Below are 16,728 nucleotides of genomic sequence, written 5' to 3' on the forward strand. Positions count from 1 at the left end.
TTATTAAGCTCTGATAATGTCGTTTTTTCTTTAAAAAGAGAAAAGAGATTATTTTTAAGAGATATGTTATTTGTATGCATACTATACACTCTTACACATAATTTTCACACAAAATATGAGTGTATGTATAAATATCATTCCCCTACTCTAAAGGCACTTTATTCAAGTCGACCCATATGACAAAGTTCTCCAATAATTAGTTGTTATCACTTTTTGGATTAAGTAAGATATATATGCATGCGCAACGACAAAGTTAAGGTTGTTTTGGCTTATGAATTGAAAGATGAAAATCTTACGCTATTATTAATTTCTAAACACACTATTAGAACCATATATGCATGATGTCAAATTACAGACAATAAACCCTTCTTATTGTTAACAGTGATACAAACTACTTTACTAGCTAGCTGCAAATACAGACTCTCCATAGATACCTGAGGAACACAACTCAAAGCAAAAGCAAAAAGCTTCAATTAGGACCATGAGCGAGGCATTTTCACGAAATGCCTGAGGAAGATATTCCAGAAAGTTAAAAGCAGGAAGATAATCCCAACAACCGTTGCAGTGCCTCTCCAAATGTCGCGGAAATATGTTGTTGTCAAGGTTGCCATATTTCGATTCCAGAAGCTTTCATAGTGCTTATTAAGATCTTGGCTGAGTTCATAATAGCAGGAATCTTCTGCAACAATTTGGTGGCCAAGCTTGTTAACCAGTCTCGCTACTGCTTCATGGCTTCCAAGTTGGTTAACAATAACCTTTTTCTCAACCAACAGATCCACGTCTTTTTCAGTGTTGATAAGAGAATCCAACAGCAGAATGTAATTGCAAATGTAAGCCTCCGTTGGATAATGACACTGCTCCAAGGCCATGACGTTTCGGAAAACACAGTCGGTTTCATGCCCTACTTCAAAGGCAGGGAGTTTCAAGAAAACTTGCATGCGCTCCAAGCAAATAAAGCATGGTAGGCAATTCAAGAGCCATGAACAATTCAGGTAAGGACAATACTCCAAGAACGGACCTGTCGTTAGATATAAATTAAATAATTAAAATTTATTATTATTATTATTTTTTAAAGTAAGTGATAATTTAACATGATATCATAGACTGAATTCAAATATTGTTTCTATTAATATTTTAGAGAAACTTCACTTACTATCTCCGCTCTTTCATCCATTTTGCAATTATACTCTTAAACTCTAAAAATTATCACTTTATTGTATTAATGTTACTTTGGTCTCCATTAGGATTTTTTGTTAAATTCAGTCAAAATACTCAAAATACCAGTTTTTTATATATATATATATATATATATATATATATATATATATATATATGTTTAAAAATTCAAGAATAGATATTTTTGTAAATTCCATTAAATCTTGACTAACAACTAAATCCTTGTAAATTTTTTTCTTCTTTTTCTTTAAAAAAAAAATGAGGGGTATTTTATGAATTTTTACGCATCTCTATTAGGATTTAATAAAAAATTCTAATAGTGAGGTGAAATAGAAAAGAATTGAAAGATTGATACATTACATTGACATTTCTTAAAGTTTATGAATATGATTGCAAAAGTGATGAAAGATAGAAAAAGTAAATGAAAATTATCCAATATTCCACCTCTTACTAATTAAGGAGGAATTTTGAACCTACAAACCAAGAGAGTATTAAAATATATAACTAAAAATTAAATTAACTATTTTCTATTAATTTAAACCTGTCAAATAAGTGGGGATGGAATTAACAGTACCCTTTTCGAATCTGATGTCAAGTAGGTGTCTTTTTTCAACTTTTTTGAATTTCACTCCGGCCTCGTCAAGCTTTGTGGCACTATACAGGTGATCAATCGCCTTATTTGTTTTATTCTTCAGGTCTGACGGATAGAAAAAATATCTCAGCAAATCTGTGAAATGTTTTACTTCCGCAGCGATGCTGGAATCTGGCTGCTGATCATATTTAGAAAAGTACTTGCGGCAAAGCTTAAGAAAGGGAGTATCCTGCTTGGGCACTTCTTTGGGATTCTTCGTTTGCTCGATTTCTTTGTGATTGTTGTTGCAACTGGAAGAGCCAGGGTAGGCGAAATTATATAAATCCTCAAGAACAAAATAGGGAAGCTGATTCTCGAGTAGAAGCAAGTCATGCTGTATACCATCCCTCAGCCACGGTTTGCTTAATATATAATCCTTTTTACGTTCTTCCTCTTTAGAATTCCTCCTGAAGAGCTCAATTATAAAGATGCCATCCAATATAATCATTTTTGGGAAAAGTACACATAACCCCCTCAAACTACCACATCATTGTCAATGTACCCCCCAAACTACCAATTGTGTCAATCTCCCCCCTTAAACTACCAGAAAATGTCAATGTCCCCCTAATGACAAAAATGCCCTTCATAAAATTATTAAAATAAAATAAAAACTAAAAAAAAAATTATTAAAAAATATATAAAATAACAAAAAATTATTCCAACAAAAAAATTAAAAATTAAACTGTTTTTTATTATTTTTTTTAAATAATAATTTTCAGTTTTTTTTCTTTTTTTTTTTAAAAAAAATTGTTCTTTTTCGTTTTTTTAATTAAATAAAAACTGGTTTTTTTTTTCATTTTTTTTTATTTTTAAATAAATAAATAAATTTCAGTTATTTTTTGTTTTTTCGTTTTTTTTTTCTTTTAAAAAAAATTTGTTCTTTTTCGTTTTTTAATTTAATAAAAACTGGTTTTTGTTTTTTCATTTGTTTTATTTTTTTTTAAATAAATAAATTTCAGTTATTTTTTGTTTAAAAAAATTTGTTATTTTTCGTTTTTTAATTTAATAAAAACTGGTTTTTCTTTTTTCTTTTTTTCATTTGTTTTTTTTTTTTAAAAAAAAAAATCAGTTATTTTTTGTTTACTTTTTTTAAAAAAAAAAATTAAAAAATTTGTTCTTTTTTTAAAATATTTTTTTTTTTCGTTTTTTATTTAATTTAATTTAATTTTTTTTTAAGTTTTTTAGTTTTAGTTTTAATTTTTTTTTAATTTATGAGGACATTTTTGTCTTATTCAAAAAAAATTAGGGTCATTTTTGTCTTTTTGTTGGTCTTAGGGGGGGCATTGACATTTTCTGGTAGTTTAAGGGGGAAGATTGACACAATTGGTAGTTTAGGGGGTACATTGACAATTGAGTGGTAGTTTGAGGGGGTTATGTGTACTTTTCCCATCATTTTTAGAAACTCTATTCTGTTGAGTTTTGAGGTCTCCGCATAGCAACGGCGGATTTCTACTTCTTTTTCTTTAAAGATGCTTGCCAGATCCTCCTGGCTCTTCTCATTCTTTCTACAGAAGTCACTCAAATATTTCACTTTCTGCTCTTCCATGTCCCGGTATTCTTGCCTCCGGTGATGAAAGGGGCCTATTGAGATTAACTTAGGAGTATAGGCTTCTTTGTTTACCTTGCGAAGTTTCCTTGGAACCCTGTAGATGCAGCACTCCTTCGGCCACTCGGCCGGCTCAAGATTATCTGGGATGTCAATCACCAATTCTTTGCATTTAAGACTCTTTTCCGGAACATGAATTGCAGCTTGGCCGGGCATCTTCTTTCTCCGTCAAAAGAGTCAAGCTGAGAGAAAAATGATAAAACGTTAAGTGCTTCATCTTGTATACTGAAATATATAAACAAAGTATGAGTGATTTACAAATAAAATTAAATTAAATAAAGAAGACAATAAACCCTAATATAAAAAATATTTTCTAAATATATATTCTAAAACAGAATAGAATCAAAATCTTTTCTTTTCTTTTCTTTTCTTTTTCTTTTCTTTTTTCATGCACAAAGCAATTTCAATAGGATGCACAATTCTCCATAAATCTCTTTGTGGAGAGCTCACTGCTGTTGCTCTGATAGTAACATACCTGTGTAATCTATTATTATTAAAAAAAAAAAAAAAAGTGAACATAGAAATTATGTAATTAGTCTTCTAGTGCTTATTAAAGGTAATCTTGTTCACCTTTATTTGGGTATAAACCCACTACCATAACACAAGATTTCCAACAACTAGCTAGCTAGCTAGCAAATAAATAGAAGATTATATATACTCAGTTTATATAGCAATCCGAGTATATGATTTCAAAATATGTGTAGGATTGAGGAGAGAAGATATGAAATGAGAGAATAAAGAACCTGCAAATGCTCCTGGCCTGTATGAAGAAAGTTCTAGCTTGACTGTTTAGTGCTTGAGAACAGTACCAGAGCTGCTCCTCCTTTTAAATCCCACACTCTTCTGCTGTCTTTCACTCTTTTTATCACTGATAATAATATCTGCTGTCCACCTCCCTCACTCATTTATTGAGCTGGTAAGGTCTCTGTCTCTGTCTCTCTCTCCCGCTATATTATAAAAAAAAATTAAAGAACATCAATGTAACATCATGCTTTTCCAAAAGTAAAGAAGGCCACCCCCCTTGAATATCCCTTCAAAAGGAATGATTTTTTGTTTTTTTAGCAAAACGAGGAAGGGGAGGAGATCAATGGTAGGGTAAAAATTAAAGGCGTTATCATAAGTTAGACCCAAAATGACTAATATATTGATAAGGTTAATTTTTGTATCGAGAGTTGATCTCTCACTCCAATATATGTTTAAAGATTTTCTTGAATGCACTCAACCACCGTCACTTTTGAACACTTTTTCCGATAAATTGGACAATAGTACCGTGAAAATAAGACGAACTTTTAGTTTAATACATGACCAAATACTTTGAATTTCTGTTGAACACTGTTTCTGATAAATTGACATGAGAAGCAGACGTTTTTGCCTTTTGTGTAAAAGATTGCTGCAGAATTTAACAATTGCGGAAAAATTAACAAGATAATCACCACACTAAGCACGAAAGTCAAATTTCTCTGTTTTACATACGCCAAATTCCTTCAACTTTTATGGATGTTTTAATCCGAATTGGATATTTTTGTCTCTTACGCTTATCTTTCAGCGCCTGTTTAATTCGCCACAAAATTCTTTAAGATAATTCATGATTACATGAGAAGTAACAAATATAATCACTCAAAAAAGAAAGAGAACTTACACCTAATTAGATAGTCTACCTTCTCTCTCTCTCTCTCTCTCTCTCTCTCTCTCTCTTTTATATTTTGTACTTTTTTTTTTTTTAAATGTAAAATATATTTTATCCCCTGAACTATAACCTTAATCTTCCACACTTCTACGAAATAAAATTCAATCACTTGCAACTCGATCTTATAAATTATCAAAATATTTTGAGTTATCTTTTTTTTTTTTTTTTTTTTTTTTTTTTTTTCTTTTTTTCTTTTTCTTTTTAAAATTGAACACACCCTCAATTTTAAAAATTCAAATATGAAAACAAATTGAAAAAAAAAAAAAAGTTAGCCAGTCCAAAAGGTAGAGGGGAATGATTCCCCTTACAACTCCTCCCACATAACCCATACACATTGAGTAGGACCCATACATTGAGTTCCACATATGAGTCTCACCCAATGTGTCTAAAGTTGTGTGGAGTTGTGTGAGAGTTGTAAATGATTAATTATTCAAAGGTTAATGTCCGTTGCCCTTTGGACGGAGATGGGCCAAGCAGAGGTGTGTGCTTGGCGGCTAGTGCCGAGATAGTGGAGGAAGCTCCAACCTCTCTCCTAGTAGGGTGGGGTTTTTTGGTATAAATTAAATGAACTTTAATTTTTTTTTTTTTGGGGTAAATTTTTTTTTTTTTTTGAACAAATCGAATCATTCTTCATAAAATCAAAATAGTGTTTCAAGAATTAGGATTTAGGGATAACTTGTTCCCTAAGTACAATATCATGAATAGAACCAGGAATCTCTTACAGCCACACACGATCTAGACAAAGACGAGAAGCATACTTCGTAAGGGTGTGTGCAATTGAATTGAGATCCTTGGACGCATGAACAAAAATGATAGACTGAAAAAAGTCAAACTCCCTCTTAATTCTACAAAATGCCCGAGTCGAAAAAGATAAGAGAAAGCATAATTTATTTCTTTGACAAGCCTCAGCACATCCCCTTCCATAATCACATCTCAGAAGCTAGCTTCTTTGTAAAACACCACTGCACCCAGTGTGCTGCAAACATCTCTGCAACATCCGGCTCAAGGGATTGCATTTTATATGAACATTTAGCCCCAAAACATTTTTTTTTTGGGTAATGTTTGAAGCTAAATCAAATATATATTTCACCTGCCCATGACCAACCTTAATTAAAGCATAAATGACGTGGCTCTGTTTATAACCATCAACGTGTAAGTCTCGCCCTCTCTTGGTTGTTGAGCATCAATCATGACGGCAACTGTCAAGTGGCAAGGTACGGCACCGTTTGATAAATAAATTCATTTTCCTTTTCTTTTTTTTACTTCTTTTTTTTTTTTTTGTTTTAAAAAAAAAAAAAACAGCTTCAAAAAATTTTAACCTTTATTTTACTTTTTATATCACATTAATTATTTTGTATTACTATTCAAATAATAATAAAAAAAACCAATAAACAAAACCTTTTAACTTTTTCATACAAAAAATTACAAATTTCTTTCTATTTTAAATTACATTAATAACATTTTATTACTATTAAAAAAAAAAACACATTCCTAAAAATTATTTACCAACCCGTTATTGTTTGATTGCAGAAAAATAAATGGAGCCACCCTTCATTTAAAGTGATTGAATGAGGAAACACGTGGTCCATTGAATGTAATAGGTACAACTTTGGTGCGTTGAATGTAATTATGTAATACAACGTTGACATATGACTCTTGGATTTGAATGAAAGTAGTTTAAACAAGTCATGAATATAGTTTGGATTAGAGAGACTCAAATATTTTTTTTTAAAATGTTTTTTCTTATTTTTTAAGTAATTGGTACGTCCGAAAATTATGGTCAAATAAAAAATATTTTCGGTTGACAAAAAAATCTTCTTTAATTTTTGTAAAATAGTTTCTCTTTTATATATAACAATAATTAAACCATTTTTCATCGAAGTTTACCGGAAGCTGCTAGACAATCATCGAAGTTTGTCAGACCACTATCGAAACCCGTTAGACCTCCACCAAACCACTGTCATAGTTTGCCAAACCTCTGTCAAAAGTTTTCAGGAATTTTTAGTTGTTTTCTGCTGTCGCTCATTTTTCGTACCAGTCAAACGTCGAAAAATATTTTCCGAAAAACAAACAAATGATTGAATGACGAAGGACAACCGGAAAGATTGAGGAGAGGGAGAGGAAATTAGTAAATAATGAGATAATCGTCCAATACCCTAAATGTTAGACGAGATTTCAAGGTTTGTTCTTATTGCTTAAATTAAAACATCAACTAATTATAATTATTCCCTTTTCTCTAGCTCTAACATTCACATAAAAGTTCATACCATATATTGATTGGATGATGAAGTCAATTTGGAGGCAATATGTAGACAACACAGTCATCTTGCTTTTGAAAAGCAATATGGGTACATTGTCGGTCTTCACCATTGTTCTCCCTTCCTTCGCCACCATTTCTGGCCAATTTCTTCCGCTGCCGCCAAAAAAAAAAAATAATAATTTGTGTTATTTCAGTTTTCAAGCTAAAGCTTTCAGATTTTTCAAATTAAGTTTGATTGGAGATGTTGTAATATATGATAAATAAATATTCTCTATTTAAGTGTCCAACGCAATTAAATCCTCATAGAAATTAATTTGATTAGCATATATATATTTGTATTTATTCACTATTCTATAAATATGGAATTTTGTATTATAAAAAATTAAATAAATAAAAGTACAATGTAACCTTAAAAACCATTTAGAGTGGCAATATACTCATTGGTTTTATATTGATCGAAGTGGACACAAAAACAATTAATAATACACTCATTAATATTTTTTTGGAGTCTATTGGAGTATTTTGTCTCGATCGGACAATACATATCTACATCATATGTTTAAAACTTCTCCATTTTGTTAAGAGAAATGATTCATACACTCATTTCTTACAACATCTCCACAACAAACTAACGTGGCTGGTAATATTTTATTATTATTTTTTATTTTTTTTTTATTTTTTTTTGTAAAAAAATAATAAAATATTACCAGCCACGTCAGCTTGTTGTGGGGTTATTGTGAGAAATGAGTGTAGGGATCATTTCTCTTTTGTTAACGGTGAAGATGGCCATAATTATATCTTAACCTTGTTGGAATGATGTTTTAAGTCTCACCGTCTCTTAATTGGTTGTTGAGCATCAATCATGACGGCACCGTTTGATAAACAACTTCATTTTTCTTTTCTTTTTTTTCTTTTTTCTTTTTTTATTTTCTTTAAAAATAATAATAACAATAATAACTTCAAAAAATTCTAACCTTTATTTTACTTTTTATATAACATTAATTATTTTTTTATTACTATTCAAATAAAAAAAATTCAATAAACAAAACTTTTTAACTTTTCCATACAAAAAGTTAATGGTGTGTTTGGGTGTTGAATTTTTAAAATTAGAATTGAATTTTTATTCTTTTTACGAATTTTGAGGCAAAGAGAATTTAAATATTTTTTGAAATTGTGTTCCGGTGTTGAATTTTTGAAATTGAAAAAAATATTTTTTAATGGTAGAAAATGATTAGATTGTACGAAAAGTTGTATATAATGATTGGTATTATAGAAATTAATATTAATTATGATTGAAATAATATTTATTTATTATAAAAACTATTAAAAACTATTATTTAATATAAATAACTATTATTTAATTATTTAAAGGGTGGGACCCACACGTTTCTGGGTGGCCAAGCTCCTCCGTTCAGACGTTGAGTTAAAAACGAAAACTGCCAAGCGCTCCGCCGTCACTTCTCTTTCCAAATACTCTAAACTATGCATCTAAACTTAGACCAAGAAATGGACAAACACATATAGAAGGAGAAAATCACACTCAATATGTAAGAAAATAACAAAAACCAGAAGAAGAATAAGCGCAAGAAAAGCACACTATCTCAGACGCACTGCCCTCACCCACCACCCGTTCTTCACTTAGAGACCACAAGCCCTCATCGCCACCATTAGATTCCTCATCACCCTCTTCACTTTCCTCCGATCGATCCTTTCACTTCAATGAACTCAAACACCCCACCCCACTATATTCATGACTGGTCTAAATAAATGGGGCCACCCTTCATTTAAAGTGATTGAATGAGGAAACAGGTGGTGAATTGAATGTAATACGTACAACGTTGGTGAATTGAATGTAATACAACGCTGGCAGATGGCATGCTTTAAATGAAAGTAGTTTAGACAAGTCATGAATATAGTTTGGAGTAAAGAGACTCAAATAGTATTTGTAAAACATTTTTTCTTATTTTTTGGGTAATTGGTATGTCCGAAAATTATGGTCAAATGAAAAATATTTTCAGTTTACCCAAAAATTAATTTTTGTAAAATAGAGTTTATATATATAACTGTAAACCATTTTTCATCGGAGTTCGCCAGAAGCTGCTGGACAATTGTCAAAGTTTGCCAGACTACTATCAGAACCCGTCGGACCTCCACCAGACCACCACTATAGTTTGCCAAACCTTTTTCAAAAGTTTTCGGGAGTTGTCAACCGTTTTTTGTTGTCGCTCATTTTTCGTACCAGCCAAATGTCAAAAAATATTTTTCAACTAAAAACAATTTATGTCAATACAAACATAGCCTTAATTGTATCCTTGTCATTGTATTGTTAAGAGCAATAATCACTAGTTTCATGAAGTTTCAAATTTTCCAAAAAAAAACAAATGATTGAATGACGAAGGACAACCGAGAAGAGGAGAGGGAGAGGAAATTAGTAAATGATGAGATAATCATGTAATACCCTAAATATAAGACGAGATTTCAAGGTAGGTTATTATTTCTTAAATTAAAACATCAACTAATTATATCAATTTGGAGGCAATATGTAGACAACACATGCATCTTGCTTTTCAAAGGAAGAAAGATTCCATGTGTTCTCACATATATTGACACATGATCAATGAAACAAAGGAGACTTCATTATTGGAAAACTTTAATACATTCAAAACAAACGCACTTACCAAAATGATTAGCACAGTGTCCATTGTCGGTCTTCACCAGCCATTTCTGACCAGCTTCCTCCACTGCCGCCATTAAAAAAAAAAAAAAACCAAATTTATGTTTTCAGACTTAAGATTTCAAGATCTTTTACATTGAGCTTGATCGGAGATGTTATAATAGATGTTATAATATATGAGAAATATAATATATAATATATTTTTCAACTATTCGATATAAGGTCAATATCAAAATATTCTCTAGTTAAGTGTTGATTGTAATCAAATCCTTACAGAAATTTGATTAGAATATACATTTGTGTTTATTCCCTACCCTATAATATATGGACCTTTGTATTGTAAACAATTAAGCCAACGAGAGCAGAATATAAACTTAAAGAGTCATTTAAAGTGGTAATATAGGTGTCTAACGCCTAACACCTAACACCGAACAACTCATTGATTTTATATAGATCGAAGTTGACACAAACACAATAATACACTCATTAATATTTGTTGGAGTCTATTGGAGTCTTTTGTCTCAATCAGACAATACATCTACCTCATATGTTTAAAACTTCTCCATTTTATTAACAGTGAAGATGGCCATAATTATATCTTTTACCTTGTTGGAATGATGTTTTACTAAATCTGAGAAAATTGATCATAGACCCCAACTTACTAACCATTTAAACAAATAAAAAAAAAAAAAAACCAATTGACCAACGACCCTTATGTTTTGAATGACGTATCCAGGGTGATCTCATTGCGATGACGTCATCTGGATAACTATCAATAATTAAACCTGGTACTACAGGCTTGATGGAAATTGCTAGCTGGCAAATTTTTAAAATGTTAATTAAATGTACGTGAGCATTTGAATGAAAGAAAATGCTAAAATTACAACATTTACCCGACTATTGTACAACTTAATACATATTGGGGTGGAGCCTACCCATATGTACATCAAGGCCTTTGAATGAAAGACCTTGATTAAAGAAATGGATAAGATTTGTTGAGAGATTTGAATGTCTGTCTAAATTATTGACAACTTAAAGACACAATTTATTATAAATAGAGGCCTCTGGGCACCACCTAGAGCTGTAAGAATTCGGTATTGAATTCCACAACTGCTCAAAGACGTGATATTTCCTCTGAAGCCCTATCAAGTGTGCTGTTGTCATGCTACAACCGAAGTCTATCTTAGAGGTCGGCTCTAAGATAAATGATTCCATTGAAGACCCCTTCAGGTAGGTGAACCTAGTTGGGAAGCGTTCGTGTTGGGTTACACGTCAGAGATTAAGTTACGACTACTGGATCGGGTATATGTGAGTGTTACTGTCTTGTATCTAGCTTTGTCTTCTGAATAGTGAAATTCGTGGGTTTGGCTGCCCCGGAATGGTTTTTCTCTTAATTGAGTTTTCACTTCGTCAACAAAAATCTGTGTGTCATTTACTTTCCGTTGTGCTTTAATTTTTGTTGACACTTGTGCACACACACTTTATTTTTGAAGTCAATTTCTATTTTCAAGCATGACCCAGTCATGTATCTCTCAAAGTATCTTTCATTATTCATACTTGCAAAGAAATCGTACGACCACCGAGAACACATGCATAAAAGGGTTGGAGCACTATACCTATTTAACGAAAAAAGACCAGCATAACAACATCATAAAATGAAAAAATGTCTCGTTATGCCCTAGACTCATCCGAACACATTCGATCAAACACCTCTAATCCTCTCAAGTTCAAAAAACTTAGAACGATGTTTGACCTACCCATAATTACCGTGATGCACTCACAATTATGCCGCTATCACTACGTAGCGCTTTAACCTGTCGACAATGAATACACTCAGTGATGTGTTACCAAATAGTCTTCCTTTCGCCCTCATGTCACTCAACTTTGGTCCAATCGCTTTCCGGACTATGTCCCTTTAGACTGCATCAATCATAGTCATAGGTAATGTACTAGAGTAGCAAACATTAAGACCTCCGTCTAATGACATAGTCAAAAAGTCAACAATGGCATAATATAGAGCCATAAATGACTCAGGGACTCACATACTGAAGAAGTAAGGATCGATTTACTCATCTCCACAGTTGGTCAGATAAGCACATGTAGTATAAAATACATACTACAATGAAGTTCTCTTCCTAAAAAAAAAAAAGAGCGTATGTCTAAACTCAATGCGTCGTACAGATCTTAGTCTAGTCGCTACTCAAGTGCCTAACCCAAGTCCTCAATTTCCTCACCATCTCAGGCGCCAAATTAAGGTATCACATTAGGCTGATCAAAAGCTACATAGATTGTGGGCTATCCATGCGCAGTCTAAACAATACCATAGACCTCATCTTAGCTTCTACTAAGGCAACATGTGTTTGTGTCAACTACATTTACTTGCTAAACAAGTATCAAGGGACACAACATCCCATCTCTGCTCGCTACTTAAGCGCCAAAGTGGATCGCTCGTGTGAGTGAGCCGATCTTGGCCTGTCGACATACCTTTCATACCATGGAACCAATCATATTAATCAATATGCCATATGATAAACCCAAACAAAAAAATAATGAATAACATCATATGCAATAATAAATAAATATCCCAAAAGAGTACATTAATAGTCAATTGAATAACAAACAATTACATTATACGCAGTCCTAAACTCCTAACATGAGCCTGAAAAACATCTTTAGCTATAGGTTTTGTCAGGGCATTTGCAATCTTGTGATTCATAGAAATGTGTTTCAGGACCACCTCCTTTTGCGCAACCATGTCTCAAATGTAGTGATACCGTATGTAAATGTGTCTGGTTCTCCCATGATATTTGGGGTCCTTAGCATAGGCAAGAGCTGCTGTACTATCACGATGAATCGTCACAGGATCCAGAGCATCCACGATAATCTCAAGATGTTGAAGGAACCTCCTTAACCAAATAGCTTCCTGAACAGCTGTTGAACAAGCTACATACTTTACCTCCATGGTTGATAAAGCTATACAGATTTGTATCTTGCAAATCCATGTAATTGTGCCAATAAGCAAGAACGCATATCCAGATGTCAATTTGCGCTCATCTATGTTACTGCCCCAATCGACATCACTATACCCAACAAGTCGCAAATCTAAACCCTGATAGCACAGTATATAGTCCACCGTTCCTTTGATGTATCTCAACATCCTCTTGACTGTTTTTGAATGGGCCAATCTAGGGCTAGACTGGAATCTGCTGACCAACAGTAAGTTGAGAAATTAGATATAGAAATTACAAGGAAGTACTTGCAGGAGTTGCAGCAGCCAGCAAATATGATAGACAACCTAGCTAGTTGTCTGTAGCTATGCCACTAAAGAAAAACACAAAGAGACAAGGTTAAAGCTAGTAAAATCCCATAAAAACCACCCACAAGACTTTCAAAATACTTATAGTAATTTGCAAATCTTTCCCATCAACCAAATCTACAAAAATCTGAAATGACCTCTAGGAGAGTAGAGATACTGAGAGAGACCTTTCACGGTCAGAGTAGTGCTCAACATTGACAACCCAGTCGTCCTCGTGGAAGCCGGAGATGAAAGTCAAGTCTGAAGAAGCAAGATTGAGAGGGAGAGTGACAAGAGAAAGTGGGAGGCTGCTCATTGCTCTGGCTGTGACTGGATCTGAGAGTAGGAACATTGGGGTGAGTGGGCGATGATGTGAAAGAAGAAAAGAAGAAGAAAAGAAGAGAAAGTATGTAGGCAGGGACTCGGGAGCCGTGAGCACACATGAAAAAGGAGAAAATAATGACGTTAGAATTATTAACTGGATTTCTAAAACCCTATAATTGGTAACTACAACTAGGGTATCCAGGTTATCCGATTGCGGTTATTTTTCGATTATAAAGTTAGTGGTTGTTGACAGTTATTAGCAGTTAATAACCGCCCCGTTTCTATACCCCTTGTTGTAGCCATCGTGTGTGGATAGATTGACTAGAGGTAACACTTTCCATTTGTAAGGCCTTCACTACAAAAAAAATTGGTTTTTAGCCACGTGTATTTTTGTCATGTCGCCAATTAGCCACGTGTATAATTGTCACGAGGCAAATAAGACACATGGCTAAAATATTCATTTTTTTTTTCCAAATATTTTTCAAAAATTGAAATTTTTTTTGAATTTTTTTAGGATTGAAATTTTAGCTACGTGATTTATTGGTCACATCGGCAATTGGCCACGTGGCACGTAAACCACGTGGCTAAGTAATTCCCTCCAATCCATTTCTAATTTCCCCCTCTCCCCTTTTAACTTTTCATTTCCCTCTTTAAATTTTCATTTCCTCCTCTCACTCTCTCTCATTTTTTTTTTATTTTTTATTTTTGCCTCGTTTCATTTCCCTACGCCACCTTTGACTTTTCTTTTCATTTTCCTCTTCTATTTTCTTCCTTCTTCCCCTTTTTCCCTTACATAGACGCCTTTCCTTCTTCTTCTTCTTCTTCTTCTTTTTTTTTTTTTTTTTTTTTTTTTTTTTTTTTTTTCACACAAACAGGGAGATGGAGAGGGAGACTGAGAGAGCTAGATAGAGAGAACTTGAGCGATTATGAGAGAGAGCGTGGTCGACGACGGTGCCGGAGTCCGGAGGGTCACGGCCCGACGCCGGTGAAGCCAAGGGTTTTTTTTTTTTTTTTTTTTTTTTTTTTTTTTTTCCTTCTTTTTCTTGAGTTCTATGATCTGAAAGTTTGGGTTTTTTTTTTTGGTAGTTTCATTTCGCTACGTCTCCGGTAAACATGCATCTTCACCAATAAAACAGGAACGACGACGTTGTGATTTTTGGTTTTTGTTGTTGATTTTTGGTGATTGTTAGTGTTTTGTTGGTGATTTTTTGGTAATGCGGGTTGGCAGAGGATTTTTGGGGGATTTCCTGGATTGGATTTCATGGGGGAAGGAAGGTGATTTTTGGTGATTTTTGGTATTTTTTGGTGTTTTGTTAGTATTTTTTGGTAATGTGGTCGACGGAGGATTTTTGGTGATTTTTGGGGGATTTTCTGGATTGGATTTCATGGGGGAAGGAAGGTGATTGTTGGTATTTTTTGGTGTTTTGTTGGTGATTCTTTTGTGTTTTGTTGGTATTTTTTGGTAATGTGGTCGACAGAGGATTTTTTGGATTGGATTTCATGGGGAAGGAAGGTGAAGATTTCGCCGGCCTTACAAAAATTTCGGGCGAGGGAAAAAAAAATTGCAAAAAAAGTTTTTGGCGAGGGCACTGCCGAAAAAAAAAGAAAGAAAGAAAGAAAGAAGAATAAAAATTAATTTCTGTTCTTTTTTTTTATTATTATTACAAAAAAAAAAAAAAAAAAAATTTGGTGGTTAGCAACGTGTGTTAGTTTCACCTGGCTAAAAGTGTCTATTTTATTTTTTTTTTCAAAAATAAAATGCATTTAGCTACATGTGAGTGGCACGTGGCTAAGTAACTACATGTATAAAAATACACGTTGCTAAGTGACATTTAGTAACAACCGGATTAACTACGCGAAACCCACGTAGCTAACTGCATGTGGCTAATAATTAGCAACGTGGATAAGCATCAGACACGTGGCTAATCGCATGTGGCCCTAAATACCAAGCTTGGTTTAAGTCCCCACAATAAAAAATGGATAAATGTAAAATCACTTCAAATGGTTATGCCAATTTGCAATTAGCTCTACAGGGTATAAAAGTTGGCTGACAGCTGGTTGTAGTAAGGAAAAAAATAAAAATAAAAATCATAATAGGTCCTTCCACGCAACTTCCGTCCAAAATTTTGATGAAAATTTTTTAAATGCTACGTCAACACTAATCATTTTATAATATATGCATGTCAGTCACAATAAAAAAAATATATAAAATAAAAACTTAAGCGGGTGGTCGAGCCACCCCTTTTGCACTACAAGAAATTTGCACATTAGCGGCCAACTTTTTAGCGGCGACACCAAAGTCGCCGATAAAGACACATCATTAGCGGCGACATCTAGAGGTCGCCGCTAATGAATGATCTTTAGCGGCGACCTTCCTGTCGCCGTTAAAAAGTTGCCCCAAATATACATTAGATCTTTAGCGGCGACAACTTGTCGCCGCTATTAACCCTGCAGAATAAAAAAAATATAATAATAAATCATATTCATTAGCGGCGACATTCAGATGTCGCCACTAATAATTGGTCAATAGCGGCGACAATTGGGATCGCCGCTATTGATCCTACAAAATAAAAAAATAGAAAAAAATAATAAATCATATTCATTAGCGGCGACATCGAAAGTCGCCGCTAATGCTATATTAATAGCGGCAACCTTCAGATGTTGCCGCTAATAATTGGTCAATAGCGGCGACAATTAGGGTCGCCGCTATTGATCCTACACAATAAAAAAAAAGAAAAAAATAAAAAATCATATTCATTAGCGGCGACATAGAAAGTCGCCGCTAATGCTAAATCAATAGCGGCGACATTCAGATGTCGCCGCTAATAATTGGTCAATAGCGGCGACAATTGGGGTTGCCGCTATTGACCCTACACAATAAAAAAATAGAAAAAAAAATAATAATGATAGAATAATAGAATCCTTTTGTAGTGATTGTCTGGTCAATCATGATAGAATAATATGATCGATAGACCATCCGACCTTGTGCATTAGTCTGATCGATCATGATAGATTTTAATTTTTTTTAAACAAAAATTTGTTTTTTATTTTAATTTTTTTTCTTTAATTTTTTTT

At 33.2% G+C, this 16,728-nt stretch overlaps 2 protein-coding genes across 2 annotated transcripts; both read right to left on the minus strand.

Annotated features, from left to right (window-relative positions):
• Window positions 1–301: 301 nt before the first annotated feature.
• LOC133878848 (UPF0481 protein At3g47200-like) lies at window positions 302–4,346 on the minus strand. Its single transcript, XM_062317397.1, has 4 exons — window positions 4,157–4,346; window positions 3,211–3,595; window positions 1,751–2,280; window positions 302–1,018 (listed from the first exon to the last, which is right to left on the minus strand). Exons 2-4 carry the CDS (start codon window positions 3,567–3,569, stop codon window positions 474–476), a joined length of 1,434 nt encoding a protein of 477 aa, XP_062173381.1. The 5' UTR covers window positions 3,570–3,595; window positions 4,157–4,346; the 3' UTR covers window positions 302–473.
• An 8,446-nt stretch (window positions 4,347–12,792) lies between these two features.
• Window positions 12,793–13,645, minus strand: LOC133879170 (secreted RxLR effector protein 161-like). The gene is made up of 2 exons (XM_062317705.1): window positions 13,518–13,645; window positions 12,793–13,237 (listed from the first exon to the last, which is right to left on the minus strand). Exons 1-2 carry the CDS (start codon window positions 13,643–13,645, stop codon window positions 12,793–12,795), a joined length of 573 nt encoding a protein of 190 aa, XP_062173689.1.
• Window positions 13,646–16,728: the final 3,083 nt, after the last annotated feature.

Source organism: Alnus glutinosa, chromosome 10, assembly GCF_958979055.1.
Source record: "Alnus glutinosa chromosome 10, dhAlnGlut1.1, whole genome shotgun sequence".
Classification (NCBI taxonomy): domain Eukaryota; kingdom Viridiplantae; phylum Streptophyta; class Magnoliopsida; order Fagales; family Betulaceae; genus Alnus; species Alnus glutinosa.